A 27,902-nucleotide genomic window follows, 5' to 3' on the forward strand; every position below is an offset into this window, starting at 1 on the left:
ATTTTTTTTAAATCGTGTAAAACATAAAAAGTAAAATAAGGAAACCCCATATAAAATAACTAAAGAAAAACTTAAACAAAGATTTCCTGCGTTACAAATAATATTCCACGATTGAAAATAATATGCCAAGAATCATATTTCATTTTTTAAAATATTGAAACATATTAAGTTAAACTTTAATTACTAAGATATTCAGGCATATACAATTATAATATTTTAGAGTATTTTTTAAGCAACAATATTTAAGCCATTTAATTTCTACTGTCGTGTTGTAAATCTGCCATCTGGTAAATTAACAAATTAACAACAGGACTTTGAGATACAAAATTCCATAATTTTATGGGATTTAGGTCTCGAGTAGTGCACTCCTACAGTGGCCGGGCATCTGCGATACCTTTAATTATGACTTAATTAAAAGAATATTTCCTCCTCCATGGATAGATCAGAAAAATATCTTTATTTAAAACTCTTACATAACACAGAACACACACGATGCAGACCCTCGGTTTCACCCTTTGATTTTCTCGCCTCGCCCTAACGACTTGCACTCTATAGAATTACTTTTGAAATCGCGTTTTATGCACAGTGCACGTGCTAGCTCTCACAACAAGAGTCAGGAGATTTCGGGTGCTTAGTGCCTCTTGTACTTTTCACGTGTCCTTGTATTTACAAGAGTACATACAAGATGATAGCTGTCATTATTGAAGTTCCTACTGCAAAGTGTAAAAAGGACTCGCGTCAATCATAGGGGATACGGATAATTATATCACTCATACTGTAACATTGCAGAATTTTTACCGCGATTGTATTTGTTGTCTATTTCTACAATGCATGTTGTTTTAAAGTCCTCTTTTATGTTTTGGTAATGCAGAAATTTAAAACCACCGTTGGAATTTTGAGAATTCGCTCACTATAGATATAAAGCCTACATAGATGTAGATGTACAATCAGCTAAGTTACTTTGACACGTATTAATAATTTCTCGCTAAACACTGGTCGCCGCATGTCGTACCCTTGTTGGCTACTTACTGCAGAGTTTATGATCTACATGTATCTGTTCCATGTCATGACCTGTACTGTCCGACTGACCGTATTCTCTCTTACACCGTCACATGAAATATACAGATATCTTCAAATTAACACAATTAGTTATAGTATAGATGACAAAAGGGATTGCGAATGTCGTGTTAAAAATATAAGATATAATAAAAACTACTAAAAGTTCAAAAATAACTTTATTGAAGTAATTTATTCAATTTTTTTCAGATGTTCATATTCTTCTCGTTTTCCAGCTCAACTCTCTTTCTCGTTCTACAATATAGGTTATGTACATGTATATTCATTAACAAATACTTGAATATTTAAAAAAAATATTAACAACAATGTGTATCTGATCAACAAAGAAGGCCCATGGACCTCAACGATCACCCGACCATGAAGCAATGTCTGTGTAAGTGTTCGTTTTATATACTTGCTTGCTAAAAAAGGGTAATTCTGTTTTTTGGAGGGTTTTTTTTTTGCCTCTTAATATATTGTATGGTTTCATGGGACCAGAGTCTGTAGAATGTATTGATATTGACAGGAAGGGTAATTATTCATTTCACTTCTGCCTGTTCCCTTTGAACTCACAAAATAAACAATTTTGAGTGTAAATTTTGACCTACACTGTAGTATATTCATACATACCATATCATTCTTCTGTTTTCTCCTCAACCTGCATATAAAATATTTTTACAACAATAAATATAAACACCCGAAACTAACATACAACAAAACAAGATCAAACGGCTGGTAATACCTGATTTTCCTTTGGTTCATCTACCGGCACTGGCCGAGGGACAAACTAAATAAATGAATACACATTTATTAAAAAAAAAAAAAAGAATAAGAAAAAATACATGTATACAAGTATAAGTAAAGATAAGAAGATTTTCCTACACCTCCCCCATGCACCCAACCAAAATGACAATCATACCCTTCTCTTGGGCGGCTCGAATTCTTCTGGTGTCGGTCGACGAACATACTGAAATTATTTTTTCTCTAATAATTTTATACAGTACATAAGATTAAACATTAACCACACAACTTTGACTAGGATATGCACTTACCTGACTAGGGGATGGTTTAGTTTCCGGTTTTAACTCACTGCTCCGTTGGACTGGTTTCGTCTGAGGTACCAACTCTTCGTCCTCCCCATCAGTCAAATCTCTTCGTTCAACCGGTCTGGTTTCCGGAACCAAATCCTCTTCCGCATCCTGTTCGCTTCGAATTTGTTGAGCAGGTTTCGTTTCCGGTTTCAAATCTTCCTCGACTGCGAATTCCGGTCTAAGATCTGCTGTTCTTGAGGACGGTTTGGTTTCGGGTTTTAGTTCTTCCTCTTTCAAAGAAGATTGCTCTGTCTGTTGCCTGGATTCTCCCTTGCAATTAATAAAAGAAATATTCTTTCATAAGAATATCTAAATTGTCCAAAACATGAACAAATGATTTAGGTTAAACACTAAGTATTTATATTCCCTTTTCTTCTCTTTTTTATATAAAAAAAATGGTATTGTGCCAAAGTTTTATTTATACGCATCAGAACAACAGGTACGATTGAGAATAGCAATAATCAGCTATTCTATAAAAAAAAACTCTGTGATGGTTAAAATGTGCACCCCATCACTTTTATTATTAATCACAATGTGATATTGTGGTAAGATTGCTTGTAAGAGAGTTATTCACCGGCTTGAGCGGGAGTTGTTGTATTTGGTCTAATGGAGCTCCATGGGCAGCAACAGCAATGATGGCGAGGAGCAGGAACTTCATCGTAGTGTCTGGCAATAACTATATCCAAAGAAGAGAGAACAGACAGACGTTGGCTAAAACAACATTATAAAACCTGTAAAGACCTTATGTAGAATAGCTAACACTGTAACTTTAGCCGCGAACTTGGAAATATATAAATACGTAGACCAACATTTTTTGTCTATTCACAGTTTATTTTGGTTGAAATACTTACGTAACCTATTGCATCAAACGGGAATGATTTTTGGTGTACAAAACCCGGGAGTTTATATCTTATTTCGGGCGTGTTATACAAAATCTATAGATGAGTTTTAGGGTCTCCAGCTGTGCTAAACAAATGCCATTAGGAGCACCATAGCACTTCTGTTAGCAGTCCGCAATAACAAGGTACCATAAATACTGGTAGACACATGGCGAGACTTTAACGTGCAGACAACAGTATCAACATTGCAACCTGTACAGGGTTATTGTGCCACTGATATTAAAACGAAATGCTCAAAGATTTCAAAATAAAATCTTTTTATGAAACTTTATTGTATACATGAGATACATGTATGTGCGTTTTAGAAAGGTAGATAAAGAGATATTAACGAAAGTTAGTAATGATAGGGCAATTTTTGGTAAATTCGGCAAGTGGAGACAAATTAGCTCAAGGCCATTGTATGAAGAACCGTTATTTATTAAAGGAAATATTCAATATTTGATGCCAATTGCTGCTCACATTTAGAATTCAAAATCGCAGTATTTCTTGAACGGTTTTGGAGATTTCAAATTAAATGTATACAGTTTATCCTCATCCTTTTTGATTACTTACTTTTTCTATTGTTCAAGTCTTCTCCTTTGCTGACCCTCAATCTGCAGTTAAACAATAGTCTCGATTAAACTTATTAATTAAAAAATGTGTCGAGTTTTGTTCAAATAAATGAATATTAACATATTCCAATGTTTGAATTTTTTTTCCTTTCAGCTGGTGCGTTTTTCTAAACAATGCTATCGCGTACGTATACACGCACTCAGATAAATCTTTAATCGTAAAACATGTGCAAGAAACATCATAACATTATACTTATTATTGCATTCAGCAACTTTTTTGCGTTCTTGTTTTATACGAAGTTTCCACCCTGGTTGCTCCGCTAGAATTCAGCGCCATGCCACTCCGTTGCTTCCAAATCAACCAAGGAAATAGCATGTCGCCGTTTGATATTTACTGACACAATGCTAATTTTCAACGGCATCCTTGAAATGCCTTTTGGTTTTATTCTCTCTCGCATAGTACGGTGCATTTTTAGGGTGCAAAAAAACAAAAAATACAAAACGAGCACGCTCATACATACATCTATAAATGCGGAGAGTTGTCATTAATGTCAGCATCCTTGATGCTAAGACTCTCCAGTGCAACTCGTAGACTGCATAAAACATTGCTCAAACATTCTTTATGATAATGTTTGGACAGCCAGCAACAAATATTCGGTGCATTAAAAATTATAACTTTTGAAAGATGATCCATTTTCAAAATACATGGCTTAGCAGCACGGATTCAGAATTTTCAAAGTTATAATCCTGTTGATATTTTTGCTGCCAATTTCATGGCCAGTGGCATTTTAACCTTGGCAATATTTGAACCCATACCTCTTAAAGGATTACAAGTTGTAAACTTGAGCACTAAGCGTTATAATTTGGGTAAATACTCTTTTCAAATTACTACGAAATTCTTATTCATTATTGTGTATATGTTCACGTTTTTGGCAGTTAAGAGTTAACAGAACGTCAAAGAGACATTTTCAACTTCGGTTTCCACAAGCATTCTGTAAACAGCGCATCAAAGTACAGAAATGAGCATTAGTCATCGTAAGGCGAGAGGCTGCCAGATCTCAAGTAGTCTGGGGATGCCCAACAGGTTCCCCTTTTCCTATGGAAGTGTTATGATGATGGAATTTTATCATATGAGAGAGAGAGAGAGAGAGAGAGAGAGTTTTATAGTACATGTAGTTGTTGCGAAACAAACTGAAAAGAATATTTACTTAGAGATCAAACGGAATTCAGTAACTTGTTTCTTACAGCAAACGTGTATAAATCTATAAACAATTGAAGTATGAGATAAATTGTGAATTCCAAGTATGAACCGGCATTTCCTATATCAATTTGATTAGATGACAATGGTATGGATATTTTTGATATTATGCAATATCTATCTGTTAAAGTTCTGCACTATTAATTAGATAGATATTGTGAATCAGTGGTATGAAGCAGAATGACCTATCAATTTGATAAGATGACGATGTCATGGTCTTTCTTGCTAAATGAAAACATTTATCGGTAAAAGTTTAATACTAGATTTCAGCTTTAACCTTTAATCAAGATTATTTGCGTTTTCTTCGTTTAATCATTTATGCCTTTTTATACTATATAAATTACGAAACAGCAAAATTGAGCGGGGAAATGATTATTTTTGCAGACATTATCAATATGTTACATACCCCACTTGCCCATAAAGTATCTAGTTTGATTAGTCTTAATTTATGGAGCAATCCACGTGATAAAGTGCTAAGGAGTTTATCGGTGTCACGTGGGCGTTAACCACACTTGATTGCAACTGCGCCTTCTGAAATTGACATAGCACCTGCTCCTTGGCAAATAAACGGAAAAACTGCCATACAAAAGTTGCAAATCAAAAAATTATCCCTGCATAAAAAGATATGAAATTCATCTTTTTTCATATGTACGCACTCCATGGCCAATGATTTTTTTCTCTTGTCAACGTTAACCTTGATCGTCTCTGTAAAATTTGATTAAAAAAATTCTTCAAGTTGCTATTTTATTGACAGAAAAATGAAACATGGCGTATAGTAAAACATCGAATGTTTAAATATATACATAAAGAATATATCTGTATGAAATATACACATTATACGTATAAAATTATAACAAACGGAATAACTTTGGATTCACAAGATGTACAGAGCACCATATGAAATTTATGAACGAGGATCATGTTAACAAACTAAAATACAGATTCACAACAGTACAATTGTTTTACATAGGCGATAAACTCTATCGCTTCAAAGATATAATCCCCATCACACAGTCATCAAAACGTACGTATATTTACAAAACCATTCCCCATAATCTAACGAGGATGAGCTTCGGCTGATACCTTTTCTTTGATAAGCAAATAGTAAGTATTCTACAAAACTGATAAAATTTCTTTGTTAGATAAATATATATATTCAATGAATTTTGCTTCGGTCATTCTAACCCTACTTATCAGGCACATGCCAGGAGTGGAATGATTTAATTAAGAAGTCATCAGGTACGGGGTAATTCTCCATACATTTCAAAACATCCTGATCTTTGCCCCCTTTCATTGCTTCCGCCTGTAGATTATTTTTCACTCATTTCAATTGATAATGAAATATAAAGGTTAATTATACAAGCTAGAAGAAGGAAAACATCGTAATATGTTTATTTTTCAGGACCATTTCATGAGAAACTAAATTAACACATTAGCCAAGAAATTGCTTTTGATTAGAGGTACTCCCACAAAATGTGTCTACAATCAATGATAGCAAAGGTCAAGAACCCCCTGCTCTCCTATGAACGTGCTTTGTTTTGGTAAACAATTTTTTTAAACTTCAAGTGCAGTTACTGTAAACAGGGGGCAATGATTTAGAATGTAAAAACTAAGAAAACTTTTGTACATAAACTGAATTTCTAGTGCAAATGAAAAAAATGTAGACAATCTGCGCCATACATTCCGGATCTATTTTGAGTTTTCTATTCGAGTCATTTATCTACACAAATTTAGGAACTCGGGGGTTATTGATTTAATAATAGTAATACTTGATTGTTGGAAACAGAGTAGAAGAAAAGACATAAACAATTGATTTTGAATCAGTGTAATAAAAAATAAACACATTTAAATCGTAACATGTCAGATCAAGAACAATACTATACTTATTCTCGAATAAGGCTGAAGAAATTTTCATTATTATTGAACAGTACATACATGTAATAATTATTGATTTGTGGCGATATATAAATATCACAGAGTATAATTTATAAATACATACAAAATAATGAAAAACATTTTGCAAATGATCAAATTGCTTTTAACCAAAAAAAAAAGAAAGAAATTAAAATGCCATTGAAAGTGATCTTAAATGATTTTTGATTATCGTTTCACTCTTTTACGGTTTCAACAGCTTCGGTGACTTCTTGTTCCCTCTGCTAAAAAGCCTTCTGAAAAAGTCAATTGGTCCTTTAAATGATGGAACACGCATGGCATGCGACTTCCTGGTGTCTAATTTCAGAATCGGTTCCGGTAAGGACGGATTAAGTTTGTACCGGATGTGGTCTATAGTCCCAACCAATAGTTCGTCTACATTGTGATTCAGCGCGGCCGAAGTTTCAGTGTACTTAGCCTCATACTGATTTGCTACCTCCAATGCTTCTGCAAATAAAACATGAAATTGATTCTAATTAAAACCAATATACACAGTGACACGATTGTTAAATTATGTTTCATGTACAGTTGGAAACGTATGATATAATTCTTGAAGACATTGCCATTGAGCACGTTTTGTATCATTATATATTTACATTTTCCTGTGTCTTTGCCTGTGACAACACTACGTATCGATTTTGTACTATATAACTCATAAAGCCAAATTGAGGCGACAGCGGGGTTTGCTTATTTATATTTCCCGATAAATATTTAATCGTAAGATGGTTTAAAATTATATAAATATAAGAAATAAGGAATCATTCTTTGAATATTATGAGGTAATAATTTCGGTCGGGGCGTGATCAAATCTATCATAAAGCCCTTCGGGCTTTATTGGATTTGATCACGCCCGACCAAAATTATCACCTCATAATACTCAAAGAATGATTCCTTATTCCTTATATCAAAACTGGTAACATGTCCTAAGTGTTCCTCCTTTTTAGGACATGGTTTATTAACTTTTTGAGTCTAAACGTAATTCATCAGATTTAAATTGACATACACATGCCAAATTTTTAATGAAAACGTATCACATGAGAAATAAACGCAAATTACCCGTCGCTGAAAAACGAAAGATAAACGATTTCAGGGCACGTGCGTTTTAAAATGTCTAAAACACCTGCTATAGGATAATTACCGATGAAGATGGTTATTTTTCTTTCAATTTTTACATCACGTATTTTACTGATGTAGACATCTCACTTTCACCCGAGAGCTCCACCTGGACCGATAAGTTGCCAAGACGTTAAGAACAGACAATAATGGCGGCCTTGTTGGGGTTTAGCGGACACTTGAAAAATCACGACTGCTCTCAGATATCCTTACGTTAACTTAGGGTTTTTTGAAAAAAATATTACAGAGGGACTATTGAGACTGGAAAATGTCGATGTTTTCCAGAAGTATTTTGTGACGTAAACGATGAACTTTACAAGAGCCGGGGTTACATGTTGTTTGTTTTCAAATATAAACTATCGACCCCTTTCTACGAAAAACTATTCACTTTGTAAATCATCTTTCAGAGAGATGGTGGAAAATTGGCATTTCAACTGCATATATCAAATATATAAAAGTCTTCATCCGATATAAACATCAAGTTGAAATATAGGCAGGTTTTCGTTGATAACGGTTCTTGTAATTGGTTATAGAGTTCTTACAAAACCAACCAGTTAACTCTAACAGTCATCCAAGTTACCTCTCTGAGAAAAAGTTAAAAATACAGCTAAAGAAAATATCAAAAGAAAAAAATACACGGGTAATTAATTTCAAATGCAGCATAAGTTAACATAATTGTCTAGAGAGTTAAATAATTGATCGATCTTGAGGGTTTATGGCAAATAGCTTCATTCTAACCACGGGAAATTCTTTATTTTTCACAACATTCTGCCAAAACTACTTTATTGTTCTCGCCGATACGGTCTGTAAAAATGCATCATGTGGCCCGATAATGAAGAACATGTTTAGGTTAATTAGTTCAGGCATTTGACAGAATTCCAAAGTATTTTAGTTAAAACATAACTCTGTAACGTGAATATAGCAAATGCTCTCGTTTGTAATTTTTTGTGTGTTCAATTTTCCGAAAATAAACGGAAAATTTAATTTGTTAGCAAATGCACAATTGTCAAAGAACTGGAGCAGACTTCAAAAATATCAAGTTCCACAGCCAAAGAAAACATTAACTAATCCAATCCAGCATTCTTCATGTGGAACAAAAAGTGCAGTTATAAATTTGAAATTATTTGATGCTCACCAGATAACGTGATAAAATCTAGGTGCAAAAAATTATATGCATTAAGTAAATCTATAAATTGATTGCAAAAAACGTTTTCTTGATCAAGATTTCGTTGGGAGTGTCAGAATAATAGTTGTCTGCATGACGTCACAAAGGGGAGTACCATTCAATATTCTTTAATAGAGATAAACAGATGAATTTGGCTGTTCAAATCCTTCACAGACGGACAGCGATGTCAGTGAGTGAAACAGACAACGCCAGCTCTGACATTCAATCAAAAGTAATGGTCTCTTCACTGCAAGCTTGCTTATAGTTAATAATTTGATGCAGGTTCCGGAAGGATTGGAACATTTGATATTAAGCCTAAGGTTTATTAAGAGAGAAAGAAGGTTTGGTAGGATGGATATATCATATGTTGAAATCAAATGTAAAACAGTGCTTTTAACAATTTAAAATTGGTCTTAATGCATACATACACATCAAATACTGTATTTACTTTGAAATTCAACTTGATGTTTCTTTTCTTTTCAATGAAAGAAAAATCAATACATTATTTCTTCAATAAGGAATAACCCTACACATAAGAGGTACTTTGAATTCGGTATTGTAAACCGCATGAACTATGTTTGTTTCCAGTTGAAAGAATAGACTCGTCAAATCCATGCAAACTTGCAGACTATTATTAAGCAATGTATTGTGTCTATGAATGCTAACGCTGTCTTGGTGATTCTGTCTCAGAGAAACGTGATGCAACGAGGACAACGACTAGCAAATAGAAAAGACACAATGCTTCGCAACAATTTATATTAATGTGTTCGTCGCTTCCTATCTCTCCATTCTGACGTTAGCTTCCAATGTGTAGCCAAGAGATAACCATTACAATTCCCAGATAAATCCACAGGTGCTTGTGGACTGGACCGTGCACTACCCCCCCCCCCCCCTCCTTTTTAAATATTTTTTTTTCAATTTTTTTTTTATTTCTTTTATTAATTATCATTTACAACCCCTTATATATGTCTCCAGTCGAAAAATAAAAGAAATATCACGACTTGGTAGCATTTTATAATCACACTCGTTTCCCCTATATATATAAAGAGAGAAGGTAAGCAACTCCCGTTTGTTTACATTGAGGTACCACCTGGGAAATTCAAACGATTACTATATCAAAAATCGCTATACCTTTGGTGTCATCTATTTTTCTCACTTCCACACATATCCTTCTATCTGAAAACTTATATAAATTAGCACGCTGAACCGTAATCTATCCAATTAATAAACATTTGTCACTCGCGACCACGATATTTTGAAACGTTTCAAGTAGAAGCTACGGAAGTTAGCTGCACAGCGACATCTATGCTAAGAACGATAAGTCATCCCGTGTTCCGAATGTCATTGACTTAACGGTAACGCACGAGAGGCCCGAAAAAAAGTTCGGGAAAAGTTTTAGTGCAATATTTAAGAAAATGGATGTAGATCAATTGTTTACCTTTCAAGCAGCAATTAATGGCCATAACTTGGTCATCACTGGCCAAGCTGGGACAGGCAAAACATACATAACTAAAAAATTGCAAAACACATTAGGTATACTAAAAAAAAAAGAAGTATCAATAGTTTGCTCTACAGGCATTGCAGCAACACATTACCAGGATTTGAAAGCCCAGACACTTCATAGGTGGGCTGGCATAGAAGACGGCAGATATTCAAATGCTGAAATTTTGCATTTAATCTAAAACTTTTCCCGAACTTTTTTTCGGGCCTCTCGTGCGTTACCGTTAAGTCAATGACATTCGGAACACGGGATGACTTATCGTTCTTAGCATAGATGTCGCTGTGCAGCTAACTTCCGTAGCTTCTACTTGAAACGTTTCAAAATATCGTGGTCGCGAGTGACAAATGTTTATTAATTGGATAGATTACGGTTCAGCGTGCTAATTTATATAAGTTTTCAGATAGAAGGATATGTGTGGAAGTGAGAAAAATAGATGACACCAAAGGTATAGCGATTTTTGATATAGTAATCGTTTGAATTTCCCAGGTGGTACCTCAATGTAAACAAACGGGAGTTGCTTACCTTCTCTCTTTATATATATAGGGGAAACGAGTGTGATTATAAAATGCTACCAAGTCGTGATATTTCTTTTTTTTTCGGCTGGAGACATATATAAGGGGTTGTTAATGATAATTAATAAAAGAAATAAAAAAAAAATTTTGAAAAAAAATATAGAAAAAAGGGGGGGGGGGGGTAGTGCACGGTCCAGTCCACAAGCACCTGTGGATAAATCTAGTAGTTTTACAATCTCAAAATGCTGGATGATAGAATCATACTTCGGCGATTTCGTATGTACTCCCTGTAATCAAATAAGTAGTTGCCAAATTTACATATTTGTGCTGCGAAACAATGCTATCATTCTAAAATGCAAGAAAAAATTAAGTGAATGACATGCCAAATTTTAGTTGTTGCTCTTTAAAAACGGAGTTTTTTCAGGTGGTTAGAGATGCTATCTTTTTGACTTTGGCAACGTATTCATTTAAAAATGTGAATTACGCAACTTTTGTTGTTGTGTATTCTTCGAAAACATTCTTCAACCTTTTACTAGTCAAGTGTAGTTTTTACGAATCTGTCAAGCAGACGTTTGACCTTACACATAACAGATGTTGCCAAGGTAACTGGTCGTTTGAATTCAATTTCCGGGTTTTGTATTGATAGCTGAGTCACTTGCCGCAGCTACTAAGATTGACGAATATTCATAAAAACCTCTGGGTTCAAAGGGTGTTCAATCAATAGTATGAAAAAATCCCTAGATTTCCCCTTTGAAACGTTCCCCTCTAGCATGTCAATGCACGGCTAAAATTTCCATTGAAAAAGAAATTAAAGTACCCGGATGATAACGTTGATAAATTGTGCGAGGTATTCGATGTGGCTTCCGAAAAAATCAAAAGTACTGAAGAACTGACGGGAGCTGATTTTGTCGATGTTTATTTATTTTAAAATCAACGATATGTTATTTTGCATGACAAGTACATGTAGTTTCTAATTTGAATAACGCACATTTTTATAATATGGATTTTTGGACTTTTTCGACAAGAATGTCGAGAAACCCCCATATGAATCATGTTAAATAATATTCAAAGATAAAATTAATTCAATCTACTATGTATCAGTAATAGAAATATTTGTCGAAAATTGTATGGATCCAAGCAAAACTGATCTCTAGTCTCGTTCAACCAAACGCTCGGCTGACACCGTAATTATCCGACAAGGATTTACGGAGACAGCCGAGCGTCCAGTTGAACGAGACTTTATTGAACTCTGGCGTAGGAATACATACGACTACCAAAAATATTTAAATTGTTCGTACCATTTAAAATCTGACTATTTTCAAGGTATTTATAAATAAGTTTCCTTGAAAAACAATGCTTTAGCATACATTACATCGAATTTATCAATTATTTTCAAGAACTAAGTCTTGTCAGCAGCAATGATTGGTGCTGAGGTCCAAACACTGTTTCACTTTCGGTTTGTCTGAGTAACTGCATTGGAGAGTTGATTAAAATTAACTCCCCAAAAAATGTCAGCATTCCACATTATAAATCTCCCTAAGAAATCGGTTTTCGTTCCTGTGAATATTTTTTGAGTGAAATGTGAAAATGTGTCAATGAAAATATTTCGAAAAGTTTCCCTTTCATCGATTTCACTTGCACTTCTCTTACAGGTATGTGTATATTTATTAAAAATAGTTCAAATGTGCGGCATAAATATATTGGGACAGAATTTAGGTTAGGCGAATCATAGGCAGTTCTAAATGTATTGATCTCACAAAAATAACTCGTTAATTGTACAATATTTTACTAAATGCAGAGCTACGTGAGACAGTCTACAATCAATTCTTGCAACAGAACTCAAACTCAAACTTCAGTCGAAGGGCAACTATCTTGATAAACTTTAATTTTATTAATAATCGTGGGTATCAATTTTCGTGGGTTAAGTGAAAATGACATTTACAAGGATACTTAAATTCGTGACCAATAATTTAAACAAAACAATATGTTACTTAATATTGTACTTCTGTGAACATTTAATTTCGTGGATTATCTTACTAACAACACTCCTGATAATTGGCATTGAAACCAAAGTACATTGTATAACAGTTATCGTTGTGCTCACAATTATGGGTATATTGGCGGAGTAGACACTAACCTTCTGTGGTGACTTTACGCTTTCTGACCAGATCCGACTTGTTTCCCACTAGAATCGTGGTCCGGTCCGTCCCTAGGTCCATACGCAGCTCCTGTAGCAGTTGGACGGCAGTGTCAAAGGTATCCCGGTGTGCAATGGAAAATATCACCAGAAAGGCGTCCGCCCGAATGTCCTCTAGATCGCCCTGTAACAAAGCAGCATGTAAATATCGAACCTGACGCATAAAACAAAAAGCGTGCAAAACAAAGAGATTTTTCATTCAAAATTTTTAATTAAGGATCCTCTCTTTTAATATGCACATTTAACAGATACATACATATATCTATGGTATTTTTGTAAAACAAAAGTGTTATGATCTTTTGAGCTAAATTAAGTTTAAAAGAACAAATGTAATATAGAAACTTAAACATTAAATTACCAGTACATCAAGAAATAGTAAACGAATATCTCGCTTTTAAATGAATTGAAAAATTGAATAGAAAAATTTGCAAACAATCTAAACACCAACAGTCATGGTAAGACTGAGGAAAAGTACATGAAAACATGAATTTTTATGTATGAGTGAGCCACGTTTTTATTGTTTATTAATACATGTACATGTTCTTTGTTGTCTTTGCATTTGTTTCATTAGGGCAATTGCATGTAATCTACATTGTATGTTGAAAATGATGTAGAAAAACTTAGTATGAAGTTTATACAATATGACTTTCTCAAACTCTCATTTATTAACAAATCTTTAAAAATAAGAATTCTTTTTAAACATGATATCTACAAATAAGGACAAAATTATTTTAGTTTTAAAAAAACTTGTGCATACAAGTTACATATGCTCAAATTTATCACAAAAATGCTGAACTTATTGCTGAATACATTATCATGTAAACACAGTCAACGACTTCATAAAGATGCAGCGTCTACAAACTATCAATTGAGCGATGAACGATTCTTCAAAAAGAAAAAATAAAGAAAACGAACCTACGTGTACTAAGACATTGTCCACTTATTATTTGCTCAATATATCTATTTTTACCTTTTCATTTTATTGCAACAATATTTATTTCTGTTCATAAATGGACCCCGTTTAATTGTATACCTGTATATCAATGCCATCAAGAAACTCGACGGTAGATTCCACCCCATTCAGTAAGACCGATATCGTTTTCTCATGCTCACTTTGATCTACAATAGAATATACAAATATCATTAAAACACTGAGAAAGCATTCAAGGATACTAAAGATAAACAAGGCAATTTAGCATTAGCAAGATGGTTTTTGTTACTGATCCAAGATACACGGCAATGTTAATTGCAGCAATTAATTAGAGGGTATTTTGGCGGAATTTTCTTGATCTCTTTGTTAAGTCTATCCCTTGACGCCATGGAAGCTGTTGGAAATACGATAACTCAAGTCAACGTCATCCAAAAGCCTTCTTTTAGATTTCACCCCAAATGCAAATCGGTCAAATGTTTCAGTTTACATGCAGGCTGAATCATGGAGTTATTTTTGAATGTCTAACAGCCGTAAACTATAAACAAATTGGTCTAAGAAGCTATTTCACGTGTATAAATATATTGCCAGAACATGGCGGATTTTCATACCACTAGAAGCAATTCTTCGGCTGGAGACACTCGCTGATGTCAAACTTCGTTAGTTTAAAATGATAAAACAACATTTAGTCTGATTTTTCCCTCTCTGACTGTGGCCATGTTTCGTTGGTATTCTATGTCAGTCGACGGAGATTGATGCGCTGTTTACACGTGCAACAGAACCCCAAGAGCTCTAGAGCATCGGTATTTCAGAAATGTTTTCTTCTCTTATACTGTTGATTTCACTAAGTAAAATCATCTATCCTCAGAGATAAAAAGGGGTGATATAAAATGGGTGGAAATTTTGTACGTTAAACGTACGATGCTGATGAGATCGCAACATGCGAAACGCTAAAAATGAAAAAAAGTTTTCACATTTGTACATACATAAAATTTTAGCTTTATTTGTATCGAACATAGTTTATCAAATTAAATGGGGTATTTTAACTTAAAAAGTATAGGAAAAATTAGCAAAAATTCTTTCAGACAATGAAAACTTTAAATCCGGAATTCAAATATCTAAAAGAATCTGATTAATCCTCTGGGTTTTTTTTCTACGGTTTTTTTTTTAATTTCCCCACTGTCAGGGAAAAATAAAAAATCGTTGGTCCAAATAGTGATCGAGATTTTCGAAATTACACTATTTAATCTCCTGTCTTCATGGGAAATAAATGAAGGGTGTTAAAGATGAATTAGTTGTTCATTCGAACTCCCTCGGCTTATTTAGATCAGTAGGTTAATACGCAGTCCTAAATTCTCACCAAAAAACAGATTATCCTTGAAGAAAATCTCTGATTAAAACTACACAAACTGGTTTCTAAATTTGTCGGCTACGTATCGAAAGTAGAAAAGGGGAAGATAGCAAGGTATATGTAGAATTCGCGTCTTTTTGATATCTGTGTGAACGTAATCAGCTGATTACTCATCTCCGAATGATTCCTGATAATACAAAAAAGGTCTCACACCCTATGACCCTTTTTAGTTCATGTGGTTTTTTTTCTAGAAATTAGTGGCCATGACTCGGGGTTTTTTTTCAGCTCGACATATTTAATTAAATTAACTACATGACCATCAGTGTGTGTGATAAACATTAAAAGTATGGCACTGTACACAATCAGCGGAAGCTGAGAGTATTATCTCTGCAATTGCAATAACCCTAAATCGTTTGAAAAACCCTTCTGCGTTCCTTAAATAGATCTTTAATTAATGGAATTTTTGCAGCCAAAAAAAAACCACGTATTAATTGCTGAGAAAAGGACGCCTTGTATTCCGAACAGTAGAGTACCTAGAAGCTGTGTGCCCTTCGAGAATCAAGTGCGCCTTGGAGTACTAGTGTTCAGAGGAAGTCCTTGTAGAAAGAAACCTGACAATGTCCATCCTAACCCTACAGTCAACGCTTTATTACTCGCCATACCGCACAAAACAAAGTACTTGAGACACGAAGAGAGAGAAATACAAAAACATAACGGACAACGAACTTCTCTGACTCGGAACATGATTTAATTAGAGGGCAGGGAATATTAGACAGTAATATCATCTAAAGGACCTTGGCTTTCCTTTTAATATGCGTATAACCATCACTTGGTGTTGGAAGCTTGCTTTCTAAAATTACGGCGTAGTTAGTCAGCTGTCTTCGAAAAAAAATCTTATGAATGAATGGTGCGCTAAACAAGATTCGAATCCCCCCCCCCCCCCCTCCAAAAAAAAAAAAGAAAAAAAGAAATCGAACTGAATCCTGCCATTAGATATTGAGTACAGTGGCATCGACAAATGTAATTTTGATTTTAAGGATGTTAGTTAGCCATTGGTGAAAATAGAAGTATGGGATTTTTTTGTGTTCATTTTATCCTCATTTTTTCACTGACTCGATTTTACAGTAACATGCGTAGAAGCCAATCAATGTGTCAAGCACGTGGCCAAAAAGTGAGAAACATCAAAACATTGGTCCCGGAAATTAACAAGTCTTAGTTTACATAAAACATATTCATGAAATGTGGTCGTTCACAAACAATGCCAAAAAATAATAAGTGTTCTCTTAATTTTAAGTTTCTTTTCGCATCATGTTAAGTAAAAAGTACAGTTAGGTTGAAGGAAGAATTTCTAACAAATACGACTTATTGAATTGTAAGTGGAAAATGCTCATGTAAAAATCTTGCCACTTGAAAATATTATGACAACAGTTTGGAAGCTGTTGATTTTTTAACCTAAGCGCATGGCTCTCCTCGGTCAGAGATCGAGATGTACTCTACACAGCCAGATTTAGATGCTTCACGGTGAGTTATTAGCTTTATATCTGCGTTCGTCTCCATAGAAAATAGATTTAGCATTATTGTATTTTATCAAAGCCATCTAGCATATTTTAGGTATCCTGGGTTACATTCCATTAAGCACTGTTAAATTTCCTGGGATATTACGTCATATCAATTTAAGAGTATGATTAAATTAAAAAACGGCATACGTGTTTGTCGTCACAAATTCATAGTGCACTAGTCATTTGTACTAATTATACTTTTATCTTGACAGTATTCTAAAGTATATCATACGAAAATCCCTCATGAATGAACATTCAGATGAACACGTAGCAGTTTCTTTTGATAAGTTTGATTAAATAGTTATACTTATACTTATTCTAGACAGAATGCTTTGGCTTTTCACTGGCATACTGACATTTTCATTGACAAACAAAACCTTATTATTTACATTCAAGCCATTCAATTGTGTTCACCATCAGCAACAAATTACGTGCCATTTCTTTTTTTCATGGTTAAATCAATTATATGCATATCTTAACACGTACATGCATGTAAGTTCGGAGAGAGAGAGAGAGAGAGAGAGAGAGAGAGAGAGAGAGAGAGAGAGAGAGAGAGAGAATATATAAAAATTAACTTAACATAATTATTCGTAGACTTTTAAAAGTAAATAATCAAAACGATTGATAATAAAAAATAAACTTGCCCATTGAAGAATCAAATGCTATATACTCGGATGTCATAAACTGCTGGGTAATGGCGGTTTTTCCGACCCCCGGCGCTCCAAGTGCCACGATTTTGTAGTACGAGGAGTTTTGGTCTCCGTCCATTACAGGTGCAGGGGCTAACCGTGGGGTGGCCGACAAATGGGGGCTGACATTGGGGGTCAGGCCTCGGGGAGGGCTTTCTTTGCCAAGCCCGCCGCATCGGGCCCCCTTTTTACGAAATGAGTCTCCTCTGTTGACCACGCCTTTTGATGTCGTCTTAAACGAACGCACCCTACGCAGATTTGCGTCCGGTTTCCCCCGGGAAACGTCCTCATATGACACGGACAGGAGGTCGGGGGAACTTCCGGGAGGCTGAGAGTCGCGAAGCTGGGGGCTATTCACACGATTCTTGTACTTCTCAACTTTTTGCCTTAATTCCCCGGGCTCTCTGAAAGAACCACCCCTGATTACACCAGGCGTGGGAGGCAGGAGTCCCTTCGAAGATTCCAGACCTCGGGTACCTCTGTGCTCTCTTACACTGCTGGATCTAGAGTGGGATCCGCCACTGAAATCGGTTGGCTCCAAGAGAAGAGGTGTCGTCTGTTCCATACCGGAACCTGTGCTGGAATATGAAGAAATACTGGTGCCGCGCGGCTGGCCGTGTCCCCTCGCAGAACCGTGGATAGTCATTTTATCAGAAAATAAAAAATCAGAAAGCACAATTTATTCCTCTATGTCCAGAAATCACGACATGCTGCTGTTCCAATGTTTGTTAGGTTCCAGAAGGCAAATGTATCATAGCATGTTATCTGATGCGCAGGAAGAGAGCTGAGATACTGCCGAGATACTAGCCGTCGCCCGACAAATTGAACGCTCCAAGACGAGGCACTGCTTTGTATATGCTACAGAAGCTGGGATCACGTGCTTTGAGCGTTTCCTTTGCTTTGTGTGGTCGATGAAAGTTTTAACAGGATTTCATAAACAAATAGCGGTAATCCAAAACTTGATTCCCAAAACCCTCGATTTTGAACAATGATACATTGTACCTGTGCGTATTCAAAAGTAAATTTTAATTACATATCATCCATGCTATTTTCATCAACACATTTACAACTTTTTGATAATACGTTATAGTGGTTAATTTAAAAAAATACTCTGAATTAATCATAAAGCGTATTAAAAAACCAAAAAATATATCAATATCCAATTTTGTCGGTGGTCTTTACTAAATTCATATTTTACACAGACTGACTTTTTCTCCCCCATTACTAAGATATCTTACTTATATAATCAACATTCAGAGCTCAGGGCGTTTGGTTATATATTCAATGCTCGTGTTATGTTATTTTGTTATGTTTACACAATTAACAGTTTTAAGAGCTTATCGCGTCTTATCAGTTTCGGTATGGTATTTTCTACGCAACAATCCGAATGCAAGAATTAAAGTCGACCCCTTTTTATACATAACAAGAAATTGTAGGATAAATTGTGGCAATTTGCCTTCAAAGTATGAATTATAGCATTTCTTAACCTTTATAACCCCATCTTTACTTAGTTATGTTCACAACATTCATTCAAGTCACAACAAACAAGAAAATGTTAGCATTGTTGAATTGTGTCTTATATAAACCGCACTAAGTTCATTATAGCATTGAATGATTTATTTTTGACGTCGTCGTGTCAATAACTGCCGTCAGGTGAGCAGACAAATTGAATAACGCGCGTTAGCGCGTTATGATTATTTGTCTGCTCACCTGACGGCAGTTATTGACACGACGACGTCAAAAATAAATCATTCAATGCTTATATTTACATTCCCTTACTGAAGAAATCAATTGTTTACTAAAATAAATCGATATAAAGTGCAGATCATGGAGGGAGTAAATTAGTAACAGCAAGAACAGCTGATTTGTAAAACCGGTTTAAACTGGTTATCACAGAGACTGTTGAGATGAGATCGACGAGCATGAAAATATAATCCATGAAAAATAACTTTTGAAATGTTGCTTTTAAAAATAAAGTCAACTTTTTTGTTGAATAATTATAAAACATGGTGTTTTGACAACATTTATAAAATACATCTTTTAACCGATAACACAGAAATCACTGTTTGAGAACTACTTATGTAAATTACTTGTAAATTCATACGCAGTAAATAGGTGTTGCATTTAGAGGCATTTAAACATCACAGAATTTAATGGAAAAACACAGTGGAATGTAAATATTAACTATTTCGAGACTTCGGCTACAATGACAACAAAGGCTTCACGGACTGCACTCACACACGTCTGATTTACTCTCTTGTAATTTTTTCCGTAAATCTCGGCTGGTTCTGCTTTTAAGGTACATGTACACGACCAAGGTATGACGAGATATAACCTTCCAAATATGGAAGAGTTTGATGTTCTCTCCATGCAACATACTAATCGACAATTAAGATAAATTATGCATTTTTACGCACATTATACATATTTATTATGTAATTAGATTAGAGATTGAAAAAAGATATCAAATTATAGACAATAAGCTGTTTTCTTTGGTGTTTCACCAAATAAAGCATTTTATAGTTGAAGTAAAAGCTGGTCGTTGATCACAGTTGACAATGTTTGTGATTGACAGTTATCCGATTGACAGACAGGGATAACTCTGGGTAGCGCCATCTGAATGGGGTCGCTAACCTTAACCGTATAGATCAGTGCCTTTAGTTATTAATATGACTGTCATATTGATGTAATTTACTCGTATAACTTTGATGTATAAAAGGTGCAGTTATTAATGAGTTTATTTATAAATTTTAGAAATAACTTTGAATTTCATTTAGTTATTTTAATTTTGAGATACCTGTATGTTAGACAAGATACTTAGAGGAAATTCTCATCTCCTCTGTAAAATGAAAAGGAAAAAAAACCAAAAAGGGTGACTGTTCTGACTACCCAGTATAGTACAACATCTCAGAACTTTTAAATGTGTACAATATTAGCATAGATGTTTTCTGGGTTTTTTGGGTTTTTTTTAAATAAAAATTACCATTTCACGATTCGTTTCTTGCATCAAATATAACACAGCATTGATTTCTTGCAATTTCATATTTGCTGAAAAATAAAGCAAACACATTAACAACTGTTACAGGGTCAGTATATATTCGGAAGGATGTTGAATAATATAAATAAATGACTCCAGTTTTCCTACCGGTGGATTTTTAGTCCCACCCATTCGTGATATGATTAACGTAAACAAATGGCGTAATGAAGCAAATCAGTGTTAATTTCGAGGACACTAGGTTCACTTATAGTCATGTCAACAAATAGGCCTAGTTGTATCCCAAAATTTGTATTGTCTTTTTTACATGTCATAAATATAAGTTTATTTGAGTCCTCTTATTCCAATGAATATATATTGTAAATCCATTGAAAGTGCATAGTAAACACAAATTACACTGTACAAAAGAATTATTTAAAGAAAACAACAATCAATTACAAAAACTTTTCCTGCAGAACTACCCCTAATTTTGATTGCGAAGAAATATGACGTCAAACAAACTATTTACCTAATAAATTATACCCACTGCGCTCAGCTGTTGAAAACAATGAATGTCTATCCACACAGAATCTAGCATTTTAATATTTATCTTAAACTAATTTTCACAATATATCAAAAACAAGCAAGATAAGGATTGAAATATGAAATATAATCGTATCAGTGAAAGAAAAGTCAAGCTGCACACCCTCAGATATCAATTAACACAAGCACCTACTTGCAGGTGCCCGCTGTGATGAATGCTTGTTTGTAGGGACTCGCTAACCGGTGTCGCCGACTATCCCCCTTTTCCATTGTGTTTATTACGCTGCTTTTGATGGAAGGGATTTATCCATCAAGTTCAAAGTAACAACATAATTTAGCAGTTTCTTCAGTTTATTAATGTGAGTGTAGCTGGTGCCTTTGGTAAATGTCTGCGACATGATAAAGAGTTATCAATTATTCCAGCAATGCCTTGGTTGCGTTTCTTTTGGTTTATATCACAGGTAGCATATTGAGCTAGTCCTTGCTTGCACCCTGTTCTTCTAATTTAATACATGCTCTTTTCGTATACCAACAAGAGTACAAGCTCCGACAAAATCACATCCTAGGAATGCATTGGATTTGGCGGCTTTTACAATTTGTTGAAGTTCTCTTTGTAACGTTTTTAAGACTGATTGTTTTTTGTGTTTCGTTGGTTGAAAAGATCAAATATCAAGTATATGACGCAAGTAATAAAAATTCTACAAGTAATTTTTCTTTTGACAAGAGTAAAACAGATGGCAGTGACAGTGATGTGTTCTATGTCACTTCAGCTTGCCACTTAATTAAGTTCTCAAACTTAAAGACAGTTTTTAAAAAAGGTCGGTTACAACAGAAACATTGAGTTATTTTTGTTTTTTCCCTCAGAGGGAGATCTACTGCATAATGCAACGGCGTACGAAGTTTTCCCAATTCTTCATCGTTGTAAATGTCTATATAGTGTAATGAATCATTATATGCTAATACTGTATCTAAAAAAAAACAAAAGAATAAAATTATATGATTAATTTGTTTCGATTAATTATTGTTGAATTAAAAGGATCTTTGGTAGTGTTATTTCTCAAGCTATTGATAATTAATGTATCATTTAACCCTTTTAAAATTTTCTATAGTTAAATTAGTTTTTGAATTTTCCATCTCTCTATGTTTCATTTTCATTTTCTTATTTGTTTGTTATAACCATTTCTTGCAAGCCATTTCTTCAACATTTCTCTATATTAACTAATCAGAAACTCGCATACAGATAGTATCAACGTAAAAAAAAACCCACAAAACTTTGCAAGAAAGAGGAGAAATTAAGCCGTGTACATGGGTAGGAGATCATGTAGTGGGGTGAGTAGACGTACGTTTACATTAATGTTTGAAATAAAATTTCACCATGCAAGGAAACTCAAGTCATACGGGACATTTGACCGCAAGGTAAAGGAGGCTGGATGGTCAACAACTGACTCATCAGAACCACCTTAAGGTGGCATGGGACACCTCCATATTGTGACGTATATCCTGTCGAAATAAACAATAAAATCAAGTATAATTCATTCCCAAAATTATCACCCAACAGAGTACCGCAATGGGTTAGAGCTTTAACTACTAATCTGTAAGTCATGAGCTCACTTCCCGCTGGAGCTTTTCATACTTTTTACCTTTCCTAAAAGTTTTAAAGTATCCGATCCATATGAGGACATAATTTTTCTAACTCTGAATATCCATCATTTATAATGCTCTGATATTAATTCAAAGCTTTTTAAAGTAGAAAAAGATTTACCGAGAGAAATTTTCAGAAATATTACTAACTTAGCAGTTATCAATTAATGAAGATTGCATTAAGGCCTATGGGGACAAGCATATATTTTAAAATAAAAAAGTAAATACTAGGAATATCAATATATGCTTTGGTTAAAAGATGAATTTAATCATTAGGAATATAAAAACAATTAACAATAAATTTTATACCATATACATTTTTATAGAATTGATTTTTATAGATTAAAATCAAATAGGGACAACTCTTCAAGAACAGGAAAAGGTCATTTATTAGGACACATTCAACTCCTACCTACTGATACTTAAACATGAAAATCATGTCCAAGTATACTGAGTATTAAGCCCATACATATCTGTTATGCAGATCCATTGAATCTGGGGCTATTATGTGTTGGATACCTTAAAACACATGTTATTTGTCAAATATTGCAAAATTTGAGAATTCTAAAGAAAATAAAGTATTTTAAAGGTATATGTGTCGTATGTTTTGGTGAATAACATTACTAAGATCAGATTATTTGCTTCATGACTTTATTTAAATATAGGACTTTCACATTAGCTAAGCCGTCTAAGCAATCGCATAACAAAGATACGAGAAATAAAAAAGAAATATTTTATTTTTCTATTTGCCGTAAAAAATAGAACAGATTTGAATAACCCCGCCTTAAATGGGTCACGTGACATCAATCTAATATAGCTCTGTCCATCAACAACAATGGTGACGACGAGAAGGAGGGGACAGGCACGTAGCATCAGGGGGGGGCCAGGGGGGGCCTGCCCCCCCCCCCCCCCCACTTTTTCTCGCAGCAACAATTTTTTATAAAATTTACATATAAAAAATTGAATTATAATGGAGTTGGCCCCCCCACTTTTTTGGGAGTATGCAAAAATTGATTAGGATTTTGAAGATTTTGGAAAAGTTTAAATTTCCTTTTTTTTTTTTTTTTTTGCTTGTCAATATTTTTTGGATGAGGCTGCCCCCCCCCCCCCACCCCCACTTTCAAAAACGATGCTACGTGCCTGGGGGAAGACCGTTAAAAAATTGAATTATAATGGAGTTGGCCCCCCCACTTTTTTGGGAGTATGCAAAAATTGATTAGGATTTTGAAGATTTTGGAAAAGTTTAAATTTCCTTTTTTTTTTTTTTTTGTTTGTCAATATTTTTTGGATGAGGCTGCCCCCCCCCCCCCCACACTTTCAAAAACGATGCTACGTGCCTGGGGGAAGACCGTTAAGTTTAACAGATTTGGTAAGAAAATTAAAGAAAAAAGAAACAGAGAAGATAGGGAGATCGTCATCGGAGACCATGTAGATTGACGGAATAGGAATTAAAGCCGAATTAAACTTAAGTTTCCATCATGAAGTTGTAGGGGTTTTGCTAGTCAGGTTCGTGCTCCATGTGTTCCACATGTTCCATGTCTTTACTTTATTAGTTATAAACTACAAGTGGATTGTCGTAAAGAGAAATTTTGAATAAAGAATCCTGACAAAAACACCCCCAGTAATATTACATGCATCCCCCAGGGAGGGGGTATTTACTCCGTTTACCGTGTCGATGACGCCAAAATCTTGATTACACATAATTAACAATTTATATCGGTCTCCATTAATGAGGATAAGAATAATAATGCTTCGAGTATCATCTGAGACAAGACTATCATGTAATTTAAGAAATAAAAAACGTGATTCTAAATTGTAAACAAACTGTTCTTCCATCGTGTTTTCAATGTTGGGTTTTCCCGTACTCATGCGCAGTGGCGCTATAAATGGCGGACCACATTAATATTCATCAGATGTTTAGCAAAGTTTGGAGACAAATAACTTAGGACAGAACCTGTTTTATGGGTCCACAGTTGGTGAAACGTCTAATTATACGAAGCATGATGGGTTTTTTTCTCTTAAACTCATGTCAAAATTTTTACTCCAAATACGGCACATATACCTTTTTTTACGTACTGTGAAGTGACATATACAGGTGGGATTTCCTATTATGAGTTCCCCCTGTATGCCCACATGTTTATAAGTTTGCTAACAAAATTTTTATAAAATTCAGGGAAATAAAATTATCACTTTTATCCACATAATGATTCTGTCTGATCATAGAACGGATGTCTCTCATGTATCGTCAGTCGTGTCACGATATCATTGCTAGACTGTTAAATTAAGATTATAATTTTTTGCATCTGAAAAGCTACAGGAAATTAGACTACCGATATATGAATGTACAGATTTGTTTTCAAAGCTTATGAAAAAGAAAAACAACATTTAAAATCAGAACGCATGTCCAATTAGAAAAGTTTATACAATTGTGCATGTGTGTGCGCGCGTGTCGGTTTTGAAATCATTAGATAATAAATTAATGTTCTATGTAGAGTATAAATTGACCTCGTGAAACATATGCATACAAGTAGGACGCATGCCAGAAAAAAAATCATCGTAAAAGACACAAAATACCTTCATATTTTTATCATTTATTAATGATCGTCATATGTTATAAACGTTATTCTAAAGTACCTATTGTATTACATAGGCATCGGACCAGGGGACTTTGTTTTGCAAAGACAGATACAGATATAATATAATAATGAATGAATCAATCATTTTTAAAAATTCTTAAACTTGAGCATTATCATTCTAAAACTGCTTTTCGACAAATGCACTACAGTTAACCAAGAAGTAAATTGATTTTCAAGCAAACAGGTTGTATTATTTGATTTTACAATCAAACACGGCTAACTCCAAAACTTTGACGTTTCAACACTACTGTGTGTAAGCGAAGAAAAAGCACTAAAGATACAATTGTGTTCATATTTCAAAATATAGTAACTATCTCGTAATTTTCCGTCTTTCTTGCTCTTACGATATTGTTGATCTGCTTAAAGAAAAAAGAATTCCTGAACAATTTCATCGCAGAAACTCAGGTAAATATATGCGAAACATACCCTGGTTGTCCGACTATGGAGCAATTTACCGGTAGGCGGGGGTACAAGTTTTCAGAGTTTTTTTTTGTATTTTTTCAAGTCAGAAGTAAAATAAGGAGAACATGACACCATTGAAGCAGGATTTACAGCAATAACTGTGTTTTGCAGGAAAGTTATATACTTAGAAAAGCAAATGAACAATTTTTCTTTAAAAGAATTGTTGTTTAATACGTATACACTCCACTTTCTCCCAAGATGAGAAGATTTTTTAGGTAGAAAACAGAGCCGAGCTAGGCTAATATATTTCCAGTTCTACATATAATGAATTATAACCGATAGTACATGTACTGCGGCAAAGAAATCGTCTTGACAAAAAATTAGATTAAAAGATGTAAATTTGATTTCATACGATCTTTCTCTTTCTCTTTCCTTCTTCCTTCCATTTTATTATAGACAAAAAACCGCACATAATGAACTTTCCTTGGGAAGTTTGTGTTTGATGCATAAACTTATGTAAATCCTGATGCGCCTTTTGTGTTTAGTACATACTAAACATTCACCCACTGCAAAACCCTTTGTATAAATTGTTTGCTTAGAAATCATACGTCGTTGAGAGTTGGGTGATAAACGAGAACAGGAAAGTCTGGTGCAGAAAGGGCGGGTCGGTTCATAAAGTTCATAAAAATTAGGTGAAATTGGTAAATTTTAGATAAAATGAAAATTTATAAACTTCGTCCGGGAGACTTCCCTTCCGATACATTTTTTTCTTCTGAGGTTTTAGAGATACGTTTCTCCGACTATGTTATTTTATTTGGCTCTGTTAAAACATAAAAAAGTGCACCATCTATCATCCTTTTCATCTTATTTACTTTCTTTCTCGACTTTTTCTTCCGACATGTCACATTGAATTCATTTCAGATAGATCAGACAAAGTGTCAATCCGGACATGACGTCAACGTTACGCGCCATTGAAAGCAGTAAAGCGTGACCTCATTTAAGCTTCACATTGTGAAAGTTGATTCCATTTAAAAGGAATAAATTCTATTAATCTTGACAGCTGGTTTGTTTTAAACTACTTCATTATTTGTATAACCTACATGGTTTGATGCATACTTTCAATAACACATTTTGTCAGTTTAATTTGTTCTTCCGAAAAAAAAAAGTTACGTCAGTAAATGAAAGCTGCTTCATTTGTAAGATAAAAATGGCATCAGTTAATTCTCATTACAAGCAAAATTATTTTCCGCTGTTTATTTTGTGATTTACATTGCATTCTGTTGTGGATCAGATGCTATTTGATGAATTTCTATTTAATACAATTGCTACATTCTAAACTTCATGCAGTAAAAGAAAATAGCTTTCATTTCGGTTTATGTTACAAACGAATTGCAAGATGAAGTTCTGCAAATAAAGTTGAAACATTTGCCCGTTTGGTGGATTAGGAAGAAAGTAAAGCGTTTGACAACTCCAGGTTTCACCTAGCTGCACAATATCGAAAGCACAATCGTTTAGATATCAACTGATATTGCGAAATTCCCTTTTGTAAAAATCTTTGTTCGAAGGAATCTATAGCAGTTATAAATAATTTGATTTGATGTACATGATTTGGCATATACTTGAATTTATTTGGAAGTTTATGAGTCATGATTGATTTTTTTTTCTCCAAAATAAGTTGTATTAAAGGGAAGAGTTTTTTGTTGTTTTTTTTTCCAAAGATTTTACAATTACCACCCTTTTTTACATTTTTTTTTTGTTAGATATATAGATTTATAATATTCTTAAGATAAATCTTAAAATTCTACTCTATTAAAATAAAGTGAGACGGAAGAAAAAAAACCCAACTCTTCATACCAGGGATCATTTATTTAATATACTATATAAGTACATTGTACATTATTGAG

At 34.2% G+C, this 27,902-nt stretch overlaps 2 protein-coding genes across 3 annotated transcripts; both read right to left on the reverse strand.

The window, feature by feature from the left end:
* Positions 1-1,216: 1,216 nt before the first annotated feature.
* Positions 1,217-3,103, reverse strand: LOC128188506 (titin-like). 2 transcript variants are annotated; one of them, XM_052859600.1, is made up of 7 exons: positions 2,999-3,102; positions 2,722-2,823; positions 2,109-2,417; positions 1,976-2,023; positions 1,799-1,843; positions 1,687-1,714; positions 1,217-1,311 (listed from the first exon to the last, which is right to left on the reverse strand). In XM_052859600.1, exons 2-6 carry the CDS (start codon positions 2,803-2,805, stop codon positions 1,691-1,693), a joined length of 510 nt encoding a protein of 169 aa, XP_052715560.1. In that variant the 5' UTR covers positions 2,806-2,823; positions 2,999-3,102; the 3' UTR covers positions 1,217-1,311; positions 1,687-1,690. The 2 variants fall into 2 exon arrangements, with proteins under 2 accessions (XP_052715560.1, XP_052715561.1); XM_052859601.1 differs by lacking the exon at positions 1,687-1,714 and having other exon boundaries at positions 2,999-3,103.
* A 2,479-nt stretch (positions 3,104-5,582) lies between these two features.
* LOC128188505 (GTP-binding protein RAD-like) lies at positions 5,583-18,638 on the reverse strand. Its single transcript, XM_052859599.1, has 4 exons — positions 17,758-18,638; positions 14,309-14,394; positions 13,216-13,399; positions 5,583-7,234 (listed from the first exon to the last, which is right to left on the reverse strand). Exons 1-4 carry the CDS (start codon positions 18,446-18,448, stop codon positions 6,972-6,974), a joined length of 1,224 nt encoding a protein of 407 aa, XP_052715559.1. The 5' UTR covers positions 18,449-18,638; the 3' UTR covers positions 5,583-6,971.
* Positions 18,639-27,902: the final 9,264 nt, after the last annotated feature.

This window comes from Crassostrea angulata, chromosome 6, assembly GCF_025612915.1.
Source record: "Crassostrea angulata isolate pt1a10 chromosome 6, ASM2561291v2, whole genome shotgun sequence".
NCBI classification, from domain to species: Eukaryota; Metazoa; Mollusca; class Bivalvia; order Ostreida; family Ostreidae; genus Magallana; species Magallana angulata.